The sequence below is a fragment of the Ailuropoda melanoleuca genome, chromosome 9, assembly GCF_002007445.2.
Source record: "Ailuropoda melanoleuca isolate Jingjing chromosome 9, ASM200744v2, whole genome shotgun sequence".
Classification (NCBI taxonomy): Eukaryota; Metazoa; Chordata; class Mammalia; order Carnivora; family Ursidae; genus Ailuropoda; species Ailuropoda melanoleuca.
This window is the reverse complement of record NC_048226.1, coordinates 31,290,605-31,306,371: the sequence shown is the minus strand read 5'-3', so window position 1 is coordinate 31,306,371 and position 15,767 is coordinate 31,290,605. Positions and strand designations below refer to the sequence as shown.

At 39.7% G+C, this 15,767-nt stretch overlaps 1 protein-coding gene across 1 annotated transcript; it reads left to right on the top strand.

The window, feature by feature from the left end:
* The first annotated feature begins 9,852 nt into the window (after positions 1-9,852).
* Positions 9,853-12,370, top strand: MOS (MOS proto-oncogene, serine/threonine kinase). Its single transcript, XM_002918337.4, has one exon. The coding sequence runs from the start codon at positions 11,192-11,194 to the stop codon at positions 12,317-12,319; it is 1,128 nt and encodes a 375-aa protein (XP_002918383.4). The 5' UTR covers positions 9,853-11,191; the 3' UTR covers positions 12,320-12,370.
* The last annotated feature ends 3,397 nt before the right edge of the window (positions 12,371-15,767 follow it).

Genomic DNA, 15,767 nt, shown 5'->3' with positions numbered 1-15,767 from the left:
ATGGTTCTTCAGGCTCCCACTGTCTGTGATCCTGTAAAATCTTTCCAATAAATTTCTCTTTGCTTCAGTTTGCTTTAGTTGGTTTCTACCATTTTTTTGGAAACTAAGAACACTGAGATAATAGTTAACTATGGATTACAATAAACTGAAGGAGGCTGCTCCTGCTGTGTCACTGCTATGCATAATTTTGTTTCTATATTGAAGGATCATCTTAAAGCCCCCTAATTTTTATAGCTTTTATGAATCAAGCTAGTGTAGTCTTCTGTCTCCCTGTAACACCTACAAGCAATAATAGTTTGATTTATGCACTCCCCAGTTTGTGCCATAATGCAATGCAATGGAATTTAAACTTATGGCCTAAACTAGATTCAAGAATTTATAATCACTCATTGCATAGATACTATATTGATTGGGGTGGGGGGGGAGGATACAAACATGGAAGACAGCCTGTAGGTTAATCATGCAAAATATAAACCAAGCAGTAAAGAAGCGTAAGTTGAGAGCACTGGAAAACCAAAGCCATTCAAAATGAAAATTTATAGTTATCTCGTATCTTCTAGTATGCTTCCCTGACTCTGTTTCTGACTGTAGCTGCTGTTGTTCAAAGTTGGAGCCATGATTCTGCTTTACCTGGATCAATGCTCTTGCTAATGTGCTAACTCAACACTATTCCTTTTGGTGGAAAATGACACAAGCTACAGAATGTCTTCCATGAGGTCATCTGGGACAAATTATTGTGTAGCCAACCCCCTTCCTTGGGTTGGGCTGCATGCAGGGACCAATATGGACTTCAAGTTATTAATAACATCTGGTTACATAATTAAACATTGTCTGTAGGAGACAGCTGGGTCATATGGGATTATACTCAATTGTGGAAGAGACTAAGCTGTTAAGCTGTTCTTTTTTGGTAACTAGTAAATTAAACATTTTTCAAATGTGTCAATAATAATTGGGAACTATGAACTCCAAATCAACTTTCAGTTGATAGGTCTATGGACATAGTTAAAAATTACACAGTAGTAATTTTTATAAGTACAAAAGTCTAAATCAAATGTTTCTGTGAATAAGTGGATATATATTTTACAAGTATTCACAGGTATCCTGAGTTCATGCTCCAGGGGATCAAAGATTCTACTCATCCCTCCCAGAAGCACCTGAAGCCCCCATTGACATGGGTACCCTTTCCCACACACCACTGTTTCACAGGAGACCCTTGCATTCGCACGTGCGTGCACGTGCACACAAACACACAATATTCTCAGAGATGTTCCAAGTTGCCTAGGTAAATGGGCTGCTGATGTTGCTAAATTTGTTCCATAAAAAATGATTAAAAGAACAAACAAAACTTAAAGATTCAAAGACAACCGGGGGTTAAACCATTGATATGTGTATGATTTTCTATTTCTTCCTTCTGTGTACAGATTAGTTGTAAGTGACAGAGTCAATTTAAAGTTTGAGACCATGATTTTTTATCTCCGTAAGAATTTGGCATGGTCGGCAGAATCTTTTGCAACAGAGAACCTCAGCTTAGCAAATGAAGCTGCAGAATCATTCACTTGATGTTTGTAAGTCCCTTGTCTTCCCCTCTTCATTTGCTCTTTGCTATCCTGGGCCACCATATTTGGACTCCAGTACTCAACTCTGTTTCAGCAACCTCTAGTTTCAGGTAGGAATCATAAATTAAATCTTTTTGTCTAGCCTCTGTTTCTCAAACACACACACACACACACACACACACACACACACACACACACACACACCTTGTATCTTTCCTGTAACAGCAAATAAAAGGATTTAACATCCTGCTTTCTTCCCTAGGCTAGATTGATAAAGCATGGCTACCACCATGTCTAAACGTCAGGAAGGCATGTCCAGGCGTCCTCAGTTAGTACTAGACCATGACAGTGCATGATCTGTAAACTCTGCAATAGGTGTAGTAGAGATGACCCCAAATTTCAATTTCTCCTTTATGGATCGTGGGGCTATGATATCTTGAAACATCTGAAGGAAAACCAGGGTAATCACCATGCCAACCAGATTGATTCATGGTGTGCATGGAAGAGGAGATGATGATCTGACACAAGTTGCCAAGAAAGCAGCCAAAAACCTCTTTAAAGATGTTGAGAGAAAAACTGAGGGGAAGCCCTCCAGAAAGTTCTCTTCCCATTGCCTGCCCAAGTATGACCCACTGAGACTATACCCCTGCCTCCCATCTCAACGACAGCTACAAACCTTCTAACATTGGGTTCTTCCTCCTTCAGAATCATCCACAATCACCTTGCGTGGAGTTCAAACAAGTTTCCTGATATTTCTTTTCCAAAGATGTGAGCCAGGGATGCCAGGAACTTCACTATAAAATGCTTTTTAATTTCATGCAAGATTAAGCCTAAAGCATTAGCACTGAAACCCTCAAGCTGGCAAGGAGGCACACTCTAGAAATAATTAGAATATTTTTTTTGTCCATTAAAGGTAGAACATTTGAGTACTTCCGAACAGATGAAAATGACATAAATCTCTCCCCAGATAAGTCCAGACTGCAGAAGGCCAGGTGAGAAATGAATTGTTTGTATTTCAAATTTAAAAAGTCTTAGTCTAACAAGAGACATTAAGAAGATACATCATATATTTTATATAGACATAGATTTAAGTCTTATATTTTATGAGTCTTTCTAATAAGAGGCATCGAGTAAGGCAATTTTTTAATCAATAAAAGAACTACTTACAGTTTTACATACAACCTATCTATCCAGACACACACATAAAACAATGCTCTTTGTACCAATTAAAAAAAAAATGCCTTACTTCCAAAAAGCACATGGGGTGCTGTAATCATCAAATGGTCTGCTTGGAAACTTCTAAGGGTTCTGTTGCTTCGAATATATATACAACTTTGTGTTTACTCCTTTGGTTGAATGTGTATAAGTATATATGTATTTGTATAAAGCTAAAATAAGAATGGGTTTTAAGCAAATACAGCTATTTTTTTTTACAAGCACGGTCTCAACCTCAAAAAAGAAATATAACTTACCCAAAGGCTTCTTAAAAACTGGAATTCTATACTGTAATTAAAAATTAGGATAATAATAACTATTATGTACAACGTGACATCAGAATTTTGACCCCAAGTAGAGAGGCTCTCAGACAAAACCTGAAAGCTTATAATATTTTATCTGTGGTGGCCATGAAAATGTGTCTCTCAGACTGCCAGTGGCCCCAGAGTAAGCTGTACTTATTCCAAAATCCACCATGATGTCTGTACTGAATGAAGCCATGCTTCCCAGCACTGCTACCAGCCAGTGGCTCTGTGCAGCAGGGACTCAAAAGCCAAAAGCTAGCCCATTCCCAGGAGACATGGGATTCCTCTAATGGACAACTTTGACTTGAGGACCCCTCCTCTGTTATATTGAACCTTCTTAGGACTACAGTACAGGGTGTACACTATGGGCTACAACTCTTCCACCCCATCTTCCTTGTCTCCCTCTGTCCTTCACAAGGGTCAGAACTGCATCACGGGCTGACAGCTCTCCAGCTGCCCCCAGCTCCCTCCTCATTTCTCCCCAGAGATGTTCCCCTAGTAAGTCTCTTGCATGGCTAATCCTGTCTTGCTATCTGTTCCTCAGAAGAGCAGGACTAACATAGCATCCTTTTTTAAATAATATAGAATTCTAAGATACTACATACCTTGTTAAAATCTTCCTGGAGGAAAGTTAAAGATTTTCGTACTGGATTGTGATAAAACTAACTTAGAGAATCATTTGGATTTCATACATTGTAAATTTGGGTATAATGTGATATTATTAAGTTAGTAGAAAAATGTTACCTATTAGATAAGGAAGCTAAAAAAGAATAATAAATTTTAAAGGTTTTAATATCATCTCATATTTACTAAATTAAATATTAATGGGATATGTGAAAATATGTAGGTTCTAATATTGCTAGAAATTGAACAGAAGACAGAATTAGGCTTCCCAACCAGAACTTGTGCATATGAATTGGATGCATATAATATTACATTTGGTAATACTTAGCCAGTAGCTAAATGAAACAGAATTTGGGAAATTTATTTGCTTGATTTGCCCTTTACTCCTCATCTCACAAAGTAGGCTGATAATTGGTTTCTACCATCCTCCAGAGTTTGAATATCACATAAGAAGAAAACGCCTTGGCCGAAAGCCACCACTTTCTAAGAAAATTGCTGATTACCTCCCAGAACTGAAAACAAATTAAATCACACTAATCACATACGATATATGCACATACATACATGATATAAGCAATTACAAAGACTCACAATGAATTATTATGAATGACTCTACCAGAAAATAATTGGACTACACATCCTTAGTGGCATTAAGTATAAGGATAAAAATAACTGCAAAAAAATCTTAAACTTTATTTAATAATTTTGTAAGAAAACATTAGTAATTATATGAATTTTGTTTGGAATCAAGATTTTAAGTATAAGAAAAAGGGGAAGGATATTATAAAATCAAAATGTTTTAATTAGGAACTATAACGTTAGAACTGAATTAGAAACATCAACATGAACCCATGCTTTAAAAAAAAAAAGTATATGTTTCCCAATTCTGTCAGCTAAAACGAGCTGGGAAGAAGGGCCTAAGAGAATGAACCTAATGTGTAAACCACACTATTATGATTTCTATTCCCATCTTTCCAGGACGCCCTGGAGAAATGGCTGATTCCATGTCTGGGGTAGGGTAGGTTATAAGCCTGGGGCAAATCGTTGTACCAGTAGACAAGAAATACGGATTAATGGGACTGTGTCAAAAGAAGACAAGTGTTGTAATTCCCAGGGGTGCATCAATTTGAGCAATAAAAGACAATGAATGTTGGGCGCCTGGGTGGCTCAGTCCTTAAGTGTCTGCCTTCGGCTCAGGGTGTGATCCCAGGGTCCTGGGATCCAGCCCCACATCAGGCTCCCTGCTGGGAGCCTGCTTCTTCCTCTCCCACTACCCCTGCTTGTGTTCCCTCTCTCACTGGCTCTCTCTCTCTCTGTCAAATAAATTAATAAAATCTTTTTTAAAAAAAAAAGGCATTGTTGCATTTAGTTAAATCACACTGAATTTTCAGAGGAAAAGCCATGAGTCCATAACGATATACAGGAGAAAAATTAGCATAAAGCTGAATAAAGATGGTGAGCTGAATAGCCTGTATTACTTTTGAATCCTTTATTCAAATATGATGTTATTTTGATTCATTTACTTTATCAATGAAAAATATAGAATTATTAAATACTAAATACATAATTAAAAAGTGTTTTCTGGCTTAAGGGAGGGTGTCAGGAAATGATCTCATAAATTGTGACTGTAAATTGGACATTCAAGATCACCAGATTTCAATCAGATACCATTTCAAATATCCATAAGCATTTTATGGTCTTAAGAGTAAAGAAAAATTACAAGATACCATTAAACTCAATGATCTTTAAAACCAGTTTGAAAGGCATTTGCAAAGGTCTTAAAGTCCTGTTAAGTTAGAAGTTGAACATTACAGAAGTAAAAACATATTTATGTATCTTAAGAGTCAAAATACCAAGTAATCGATTACCAAGTAATCGACCCAGATAAGAGCCACCAACCTCCGTGTATGGACAGAAGAAGCAGATGGTGTGTGCAGATTTCCACCCGGGGACTGGATGCATGCAATCCACAGCATTACTGTCTGGCAAGCAGGAATCTGTGCATATTTCAGATTTTATATACTTGTAACATGTAAGAGAATTTGGCCTATTAGAGTGATGGCCTGTATCTCTAATTTAAAATGTATAATTCAATAATTTGTTTAGATTGGGCATTTCAAATTAAGATATGACTATGTACAGTATTCAAACTACTATTTGAAAAAACCTTGAGGGGTGCCTGGGTGGCTCTGACGATTAAGCTTAAGTGTCTGGCTTCGGCTCAGGTCATGAACTCAGGGTCCTGGGATTGAGTGCCAAATCAGGCTCCTTGCTCAGCGGGGAGCCTGCTTCTCCCTCTGCCCCTCACCCTGCTCATGCTCTCTCTCAACTAACTTTATTTATTTAAATAAATTTTAAAAAAACAACCTTGAGATTCATCGCATTCATTGTTTAATTCACTAAATTTATAAGTATTTAAGGTTTTGGGTTTTTTTGTTTTTTGTTTTTTTTTTTTTGGACAGAGAGAGAGAGCACAAGCAGGGGGAGCAGCAGAGGTAGAGGGAGAAGCAGGCTCCCTGCTGAGCAAGGAGCCCAATGCAGGACTCCATCCCAGGACCCTGGGATCATGACCTGAGCTGAAAGCAGACGCTTAACCAACTGAGCCACCCAGGCACCCCTAAATTTATAAGTATTTAATACTCAGGATAGATTAGGGAGAACTTAGTGAAAGCTTAGCATGTACTAAATAAAGCCTATGAACTTTCACCACTGGCCCAAATCATGAGAGGTTATATCATAGTCTAATAATCTTTACATGTTCCTTTGTTTTCATTTGTAGTCTTATACTGTTTTAAGAAAGCAATTTATAAACAAAAAATATACGATATAACAAATACTACTCCTGGCCCAAGTTGTGTATATGAATGGAAATACACATAAAATTAACTAATTCTCTCCACATCTAAGTTTGGCCAAGACACAGTATGGTACTAACCAAGCAATGAATGATGCCCAGTGCCAATGAAGATCCTTTAATCTTTGTGTTAACAAAAAGCTGAATCCTAATAGTAAAAATCTGCAGATCACACCAAATTTTCACAGAGAAATGGTGTACAGACTGACATATTTCAGCAAAAATAAAATATCCAACCAAATAGTTTAGAGAAGTGGCAGTTTGTTTTGACTTGCCTTCATCACCAGAACTAAATACCTCGGCTTATTCTATGGGGTGTGCTGTCTGACTGACATTGAATAGAATTAAATATAAGCAACCTCTCCCAAGTGCTCTACACCCTTACAAATTTTGGACCGATTTGATTTTCCATAAAATAAATCCACAATAGTAAAAAAAAAAAAAAATTGCTTGTGCTGATATTAATTGAAACTCCACCTCAGATCAAATTTTGACAGAATCCTTGTCATATGAAGAAGTAATTAAAAAAAAGTATACCCCCCCCAAATGCAGGGGAAAGCAACATATAGGTGTGTTGGGTATTATTCATGAATAAAATTAAGTGATTTCTCTGAATTTCGTGATGACTTGTGTTGTTAGCTTTCCAAAATGTGTAATTTGTTGCGATATCTCATCTAAAAAATAATCACTTCCATATCTAATTTTTAAATCTTTCTTTAAAAGGGGTCGCTCTGTTTGTATACGCTTTAAGCCCCACAAAACGTGGATCTGCCCCTGACCATATTATTTTAGAAAAACCAAAGTAGCCCTCTATGCTTCTGTACTGACACGGAAACAAATCCATGATATATTGCTAAGCATAAAATTAAAACTTCAGAATAATCTCACTGGTGTAAACCCACTTAGGTTAAAAATTTTTTTTTCAAGTTTGACTCTATATTTTTAGTAAAGCTCGTATCTTCACTTATTAGTTCTTTATTTCTAAAAAAAAAAAAAGCAAAAGTGAATTTTCGACCTTAATTCATGCTTGTAAACAGCAATACAACACTTCAAGGACTCCAACACGTCTCTTCCTTCACATTTTAGCGTTCTGAAATTGGGTTGTAACCTGAGATCGCTGGGAAGCCGTGGTCACTGGGCGCGCATGCGCAGAAATGGCCGTGGCCGTTCCGACGTGGTCGTCATCAGTGGGGCTGTGTGCGTTGTCGGTACGACCTTGAGTTTAACGGCCTTTTTAAAATGCCTTCCAGAAGATTACGTGATGATTCTGAACTGAAATGAAAACGAAATTCTGTGTATGCAGAAGGGGAAGGAAACACAGCAGCGGGGCGCACACTTGACCCTGGGCAGCGAGCCGCCTCGGGCGTGACGGCCTCGTCCACGTGCTTCTCGGCACCCCAGGAAGCGCCGGGCCGGGACCGACGTAGCCGCGCTGCGGTGCCTGAGGGGCTGCGCACTGACTTCAGGGCCAGGGAGGCCGTGGGACCGTACGTCGTGCAGGGGAGGTGCCGACGTCGTCGTTCCCGCTGCCTGCGCACGAGCCGCGCGGGGAGAGCGCCCTCCCAAGCCCCGGGCCGAGGAAGGGAGGCGGTGCGGGTCGCCGGCGCTGCCTCGGAGCCCGAGCAAACGGCCTGGCCACCGGCGCTAACGCCTTTTAGGAAGGGAAACGTTGCGTGAGCCGCGAGATTCGTAATCGGCGCTCCTCAGTCTCTCCGATTGAAATCGAATTCAGTGTGCTTTTCACTTTGCTGTCCGCCGTCACAGCTGTGATAAATACGCTGTTGTTCGCCTGATACCGAAGTAGCTCTTAACAGAAATGCTGCCAAGCAGGGCAGAAAACGTAAAGCCTTTACTCTAAGAATCTGAGAGCCTTTTGCTCTCGGTGGTTGCACCCAGTCTCTTTCTCTCCTTTGTTTTATTTGCGCTTCCAGGGTGGATAGATAGGGTAGATAGCCCACCGTGTTATCAGCAAATGTTATTCTTTGCCTTTATTTGGGATGACAAGATTATTGCATTTGATCAGATTAATGTTAACCCTCTGCATTTTTAGTATATAACAGCAAGGCAATATGCTCTTGTATTTTTAACCTCGAATAAAATTTAAGTAGGAAAAAACAGTCAAGCTTTAGATTGATTTAGCTTATAATTAGTTACTTCAGCCCTGGCAGGGTACATTTTAAACCAATACTAACGAATCTGTTTCTTACTGGTATAAACCCATATACACTTTTTTAAAGGATTCTCATAAATATAATTAGCAATTAGGTATTATTACTTATCAGGTCCTGATCTAAGTATCTGGAATTCTGTCAATCCTGACAGCAGTCCTGAGGTACACAGATTTTGCAGATCTTGTAGATAAGGAAACAGGGACAGTTAGAAACCCAGGCCATCCTGCCCCAGAGGCTGTTTTAAAATGGATATTCAATGAAATACCCTTGAGCAGATTGGAGATGATGGATATAATGAACTTGGGGCTTGTGAATGTAAAGTACCACATTTTCATTAATAGCTTATATGTTACATAAGGAATAAAATCAACCTTTGGAAAATGAGTTGTCGATGCTCTTATCTAGAAGATAACAAGTCACATCATTTTGCCAAAAAGGTTATGGCACTCTATTACTCTTATTTGACTAACATTCATTCACAGCATTCCTAATACCATAAAACAGTTTCAGAGACCTAAATTATAATGTCAACTATGTGAAGACTACTAAATAAATTTTGCAGTATAGACTTACTGTAGAATATAATTTCCTTACTTTCTTATTTTACTCTTTACTGCCATCCTTTTATATATTGATTTGATTCAACTGCCTTTCTATTAAAATATTTTATAGTGTACATTTTTTAGACTTTTGTTGTTATTAGTTAGTACAGGGCTCCTCAACTTTTATTCCAAAATTTAAAAAGCTTAATAGTTACTATCCTNCCCTGCTTGTGTTCCCTCTCTCGCTGACTGTCTCTATCTCTGATAAATAAATAAAATCTTTAAAAAAAAAAATAAAATAAAAAAAAAAATAAAAAGCTTAATAGTTACTATCCTAATTTCTTTTTTTTTTTTTTTAAGATTTTATTTATTTATTCGACAGAGATAGAGACAGCCAGAGAGAGAGGGAACACAAGCAGGAGGAATGGGAGAGGAAGAAGCAGGCTCATAGCAGAGGAGCCTGATGTGGGGCTCGATCCCATAACCGGGATCACGCCCTGAGCTGAAGGCAGACGCTTAACCGCTGTGCCACCCAGGCGCCCCTATCCTAATTTCTTAAGTGAAAAAAACTGAGGCTCAAACAGGTTAAATATTATACACAATATCACATACTGATGCTGATGGGTAGTATAGACTCGAAATCCTACCCAAGGGCTCAACAGACTTCAAATGCTTTATGTAAATGGCTTGTGTTTATTCACATATCTCCTCAGAACCAATATATTTCAGAAGCATAGACCTATCATCATAAAAATGTGGTTAAACATCACTTATGTGCTCTAAGTACAATTAAGTCAGAACAGAACTCTACCATTCGATTTTTTTTTAAAGACGTAGATCCTAACACATTCCTATGTTTTTTAATCAACAGATTAATATTATTGGTCTTTCCCCCAAAGATATGGAATGAAAATTAGTGGGAGGTGGGGAGTTTGTTGTTATAAAAACCAGAAAGGAAGAACCTATGGCTGGACAGCAAAACCCTGATTTAATTTCAACATCTGGTTTTCCACATTATATATAGGCAGTGGTGATTCTGTGCCATTTTTATTCAGATTTTTCCTCTCCTAGGGTTCTCTCATCTTTGTTATTATTTGAAACTCTGATCGTAGCTCTGGATCTGAATCTGTTCTTTTTTTCTCCCCAACTCGTTTCAAAACTTCTGTAATTCATTTGCTGTGAAGTCTAGAATCTCTCTTGCGAGTGAGCTTACTGGGTGAGCCAAACTGCCATGGAACAGGATTGTTAGGAAGTCGATATGTTGCTAAGAAGTCTTGCTAATTTGCTATATAAGCTGAATGGAGTGTCAGAGAATTTTCCTTTCCCCTGATGAACTTAGGAGGTGTACGATTTGACCTGTATCAGTGATTGTATTTGGATCGATTACTTTAAGGTTACAATTTTTTATCCATATATGAATGTTGCACCTAATTATCCCTGTAATCGGTTAAACAAATGTCAGCTGTTCGTATTTCAACTCTTTCTGCCAATAACTGCTGGAAGTGATTTAATGCAGCTGGAGAATAACACTGACAATCATTATAGCCTGCAAAGTGTGAAATAATTTCATTGCACTGTTGTGGTCTCTTTAGTCTGAGGACTGATCATGTTCAGTGGATGACACTTGAAAAAAAAAAAGCCGGTTTTATTATAATTAAGGAAATAATGGGAAAGGGGGGTGAGTCCACGGGCAGCTCAGTGCTGATTATCTGGCGAACTCTTTGCCGCCGAGAGCTTGTTTTTGTAAGAAGTCACTTTAAGTGTTGAAGGGAAATGTTTTCATCTAAACAGGAGGGTTGTGCTTCATTCAGATCTTTCCCCCCCATCTGATAAAAACCCTTGCTGAGTAACAGCACAGATGTGGCTCATTTGGGGAAAATGAAGGAAGAGGATAAAAACGCTGGGTGGAGCAGAGTAGTCAGCGATGCTTCCCTTTTTCGCGGGCCCTTTTTCTTTTCTTTTCACTTACCTGAGCCACTCTGGGGTCCACTTTGAAGGCGCGATGCCCTCGCCTCTTCCCAGGCGCAGTTACCTCCCCAGTGTGTTTTCTCCCTCGGTGGACTCCCGGCCCTGCAGCAGCCCTTCCGAGCTCCCCAGTAAGGCAGGGAAGCTCTTCCTGGGTGGCACTCCCCCCAGGGCCCCACGGCTACCACGCCGGCTGGCCTGGTGCTCCATCGACTGGGAACAGGTGTGCCTCCTGCAGAGGCTGGGAGCTGGCGGGTTTGGCTCTGTGTACAAGGCGACTTACCACGGTGTTCCGGTGGCCATAAAGCAAGTGAGCAAGTGCACCAAGAACCGACTGGCATCCCAGCGCAGTTTCTGGGCTGAGCTCAACATCGCAAGACTTCGGCACGATAACATCGTGCGGGTCGTGGCTGCCAGCACGCACACGCCTGCGGGCTTTAACAGCCTAGGCACCATAATCATGGAGTTTGGTGGCAATGTCACGTTACACCAAGCCATATATGATGCCGCCAGCTGCCCCGAGGAGGAGGGCGTGCAGCCTCACTGTTGTGCCGGAGAGCAACTAAATCTGGAAAAGTGTCTAAAGTATTCCCTAGATATTGTAAATGGCTTGCTTTTCCTTCACTCGCAAAACATCGTACACTTGGACCTGAAGCCGGCTAACATTCTGATCAGTGAGCAGGATGTCTGCAAAATTGGTGACTTTGGTTGCTCCGAGAAGCTGGAAGATCTGCTGTGCTTCCAGACTCCTCCTTACCCCCTCGGGGGCACCTACACCCATCGAGCCCCAGAGCTCCTCAAAGGAGAGACCCTAACGCCCAAAGCTGACATCTATTCCTTTGCCATCACTCTCTGGCAAATGGCTACCAAGGAGGCGCCTTACTCAGGCGAGCGGCAGTACGTGCTCTACGCGGTGGTGGCCTATCATCTCCGTCCGTCTCTGTCAGCAGCTGTCTTCACTGACTCCATCTCTGGGAAAAGACTAGAGAAGATCATCCAATGCTGTTGGAGGGCCTGTGCTTTGCAGCGGCCAAGTGCAGAACTCGTCCTGGTTGACCTTAACTCCTTACGAGCTGAATTTGACTGACTCTTAACCTGTATCCACATAAGCTTTGTCTTTATTTCTATTCGTTTTTAAATTAGTTGACCATGGGGGGGGGAGGGAAACACATTTGCAGGACGGATTTTCAGAAAATAAAGTTATTTAAAACTCCTTTTGGTCTCCAATGCTTTTTCTAAGACAAATAGCACAATCTAGTAGTCGGTTTAATATTGTTCGTAACTAAACTTATTCCCTCACAGAGTTGTAGGCTTTGCTTTCGCTGCAAGTGGGCTGACTTCAACAGTCTTCTAGTATTGGACTGGTGCCAAGTTGTTATTGATGAAGCCAGCTTGTCCAAAGCAGAACTGAATTATAAAATGCCAAAATGTTCTATAAATTCAAAGAATATGCTCCATACCCACCACCCAAATAGCAGTTTACTTGCTCCCACACCAAACAAAAACTTTTTTGAAAAGTATTAATTTTTTTTCCTGTTCCTCTGCTGAAAACCTCTTGTTTGTATTGACCTTCATACGTAAAATTCAGCAACTGAAGTAAATTTATTTTGAAAAGAATAATAAATGATTTCTTGTGATATTTTGAACCTGTACATGCCATGAATTTGAAAAATTTTGCTAATATGCTTCTAAACTGGGTCTCTTTTTCCTATTATTTGGACTCAGAAGTAGATGACAAAGCAGACTTATATGAGAAAAAACTGACAACCCTGAGGAACAGCAAAATTTAACATTTGGATGGAGGAGAGCCGACAAGTAAAACCAGACTGCCCATTCTAGAAGTCAAGACAATGGCTACCAGTACGTAAGATTTAAAAGAATGAGGTGACTGAATTTTGTCACTAGGACCACTGTGACTCCCATTTAGCAACAGTAGTTTCTGTGAGTGGTGGAGGGCAAGGCCATTGCAATAGACCAGACAGTTACAGCAAGGACTTGATGCAGAAGCTGTTCTTGGGCTGTTGAGGAAAAAGTGGGGAGCAGAAACTGTCAAAAGGGATGAGATACACATGCTCTTGGACTTGGGGTTTGGTTTAGTTGTCTTGGGATGAAGGAAGTGAGTTTATTTGTGAGTGAAGCAAGAAGAGACAAAGATAACTGACAAAATTTAGAAGTTATTAAAAAATGAAAAGTACTACCTAGGAAAAAAGCTATAGCTTTGCAGAGAAACAGCATCTATTCCCAGATGTGAGCAAAGGAAGGTGGGACAACTGCCATGGAAGATAAGTTTTTACGTAAGAAAAAGAGACACTGGGGAGGTTCACATCTGTGGACTTCCATTTTTTCTGTTAAGAGTGATTGAGAGTAGGAGGTCTACAAGGAGATCATGGTTTGGAACTGTTCTTGAGGGAAGCAAAAGGGAGCTGTCCATGACAACATAAAATATTGGTTCGGTGCTGCTAGCTCTGTCCCTGTAGCTTAGAGAAAAAACCATCCATATACCAATGACTAATTTCCTCCTCTGTTCATTGTAGGAACGGGAGTTCATGTTGGAATGTTTAAGATACAATGGCTCACAAGCAAAATTACAACAAATCCGTTTGTTCCACCAAGTGTGCTAAAATGAGATTCTAATTATGCTGAATACCTCATTAACAGAGTGTCAGTGAGCAACATGAGGATCCTCTATGAAAAGCATTAAGGTCCAGAATTCACTTCCAGAATGAACATGGCCACAGCTTAGATTCAAATATCTTCCCTTCTCCTGGAAGCCAAAGTGGGAGATGCCTTGTAAACTCCATAATCAGTGACACGAGGAGACATAGAAAATGTACAGACTCCAAAATGTATGCAGTGATGCCAGATGATTGGACAGAGCCTGTAGGAAAAGAGTGCAGGGAGCAGCAGGGGATAGCTCAGGGGAGGACTTGTCAGTGGCAGATCTCAGAAAGTCTTGGCAAACACAGGTGTCCTGATAAACAGATACACACTGAAGTGCAAAAGTTGAGGAGAAAACTCCTGAGGACCAGGCTGAGGTCAAACTGAGTGGAGTTTACAGGAGTTGATAGAGAAAGAAGGAACAGAGAGCGGTGAGGAGGGTCTAGCCACGGCAGAGCTCAGAAAGTGGAAGCAAAAGGCCCCTTCTGGGGGCACCTGGGTGGCTCAGTCGGTTAAGCATCTGCCTTCAGCTCAGGTCATGATCCCAGGGTCCTGGGATGGAGCCCAGTATTGGGCTCCTTCTTCTCCCTCTCCTTCCCACTGGTGCTCTCTGTTGCTATCTCTGTCATTCTCTCTCAAATAAAAAAAAAAAAAAAGCCCCTTCTGCACATAAGAGGGTCATTCTGAGATTGGGGCCAGGCAATGTAAGACAGGCACAGAAGCCTCCTGAACCTGGTTTGTCTGGAGAGAGAAAAAGGTGTGGTTGCCTGAAGAAACCCACAGAAATGCCGTACTTGAAGGAAACAAATATGGTCTTTGGGGTCACAGAGAAAGGAAGTCTTTGAGCTGTGGGAAGACTGTTCTGACAGGAGGTAGAGTAAGCACGTGGACTGTTGCACCTGCAATAGTTTATGGTCAAAGGAAATTATTTAAAGTACACAAATCAAGTCAGAGGTAAAAGCATATTAAACAGTACAAAGATAAGTATTAAAGATATACTGTTGACTTAAATTGGGGCAGAGGAGGAGAGAAGAAAAGGGACATAAGCTGTCAATATTATTACTGTTCATAGAAGTAGGCTCATAGATATCATCTAAGATTAAAGAAATTATATACAATTAAATAATTGAACAAAAATACCACAAACACCCTTCCTCAAAATCAGAACTACCGGAACAAAACAACAAAGCAAAAGAACCAAGCACAGAATGCAAGACATCAACATAAACTACAGAAACAATAACATAAAATGTGATTAAGATCAAACTCATCTGTCATTATCAATAAACGTAAGTGGCTTAATTCACCCATTAAAGAAAATCTTTGTGCTGTAAGATATAGTTCTTTTTTAAAAGCATGGACAAAAATATACGAACTAAATGCAAGGCAAAAATAGGAGCCACAATTTTATAAGAGAAGATAGAATAGAAGCCAAAGGATATTGAACAATGTCAAAGAATAAAATTCACCAAAGAAACAAAAGTTAGAAATAACTGTGAACTAAATACTATAGTAATATGTACTATAAAATTCAGTTTTCACTGACCAGAAATAACAAGCAGTAAAAGCACAAATTGAAGCACTCTCCACAGGAGACTAACAGATTAAATGGGCACAAAATAAGTATGATGTAGAAGACACTGAAAAGTAATAGAATACATTTGCTTGTAACACAGACATTCAAGATCATAAAAAGTAAAGATAGCTTCTTTTCAAGTACCTGTGGAAAACTGATCTATATCATGAAAAAACCTTAAATTCCAAAACCTAAAAATAGTAAAGACAAATAAAATTGAAATTTTAACAAAGTTAGGAAGCTCCTTATTCTAGAAATTTTAATACTCTTAAGTAACTGTGTATCTAAAAGAAAGCTAGTA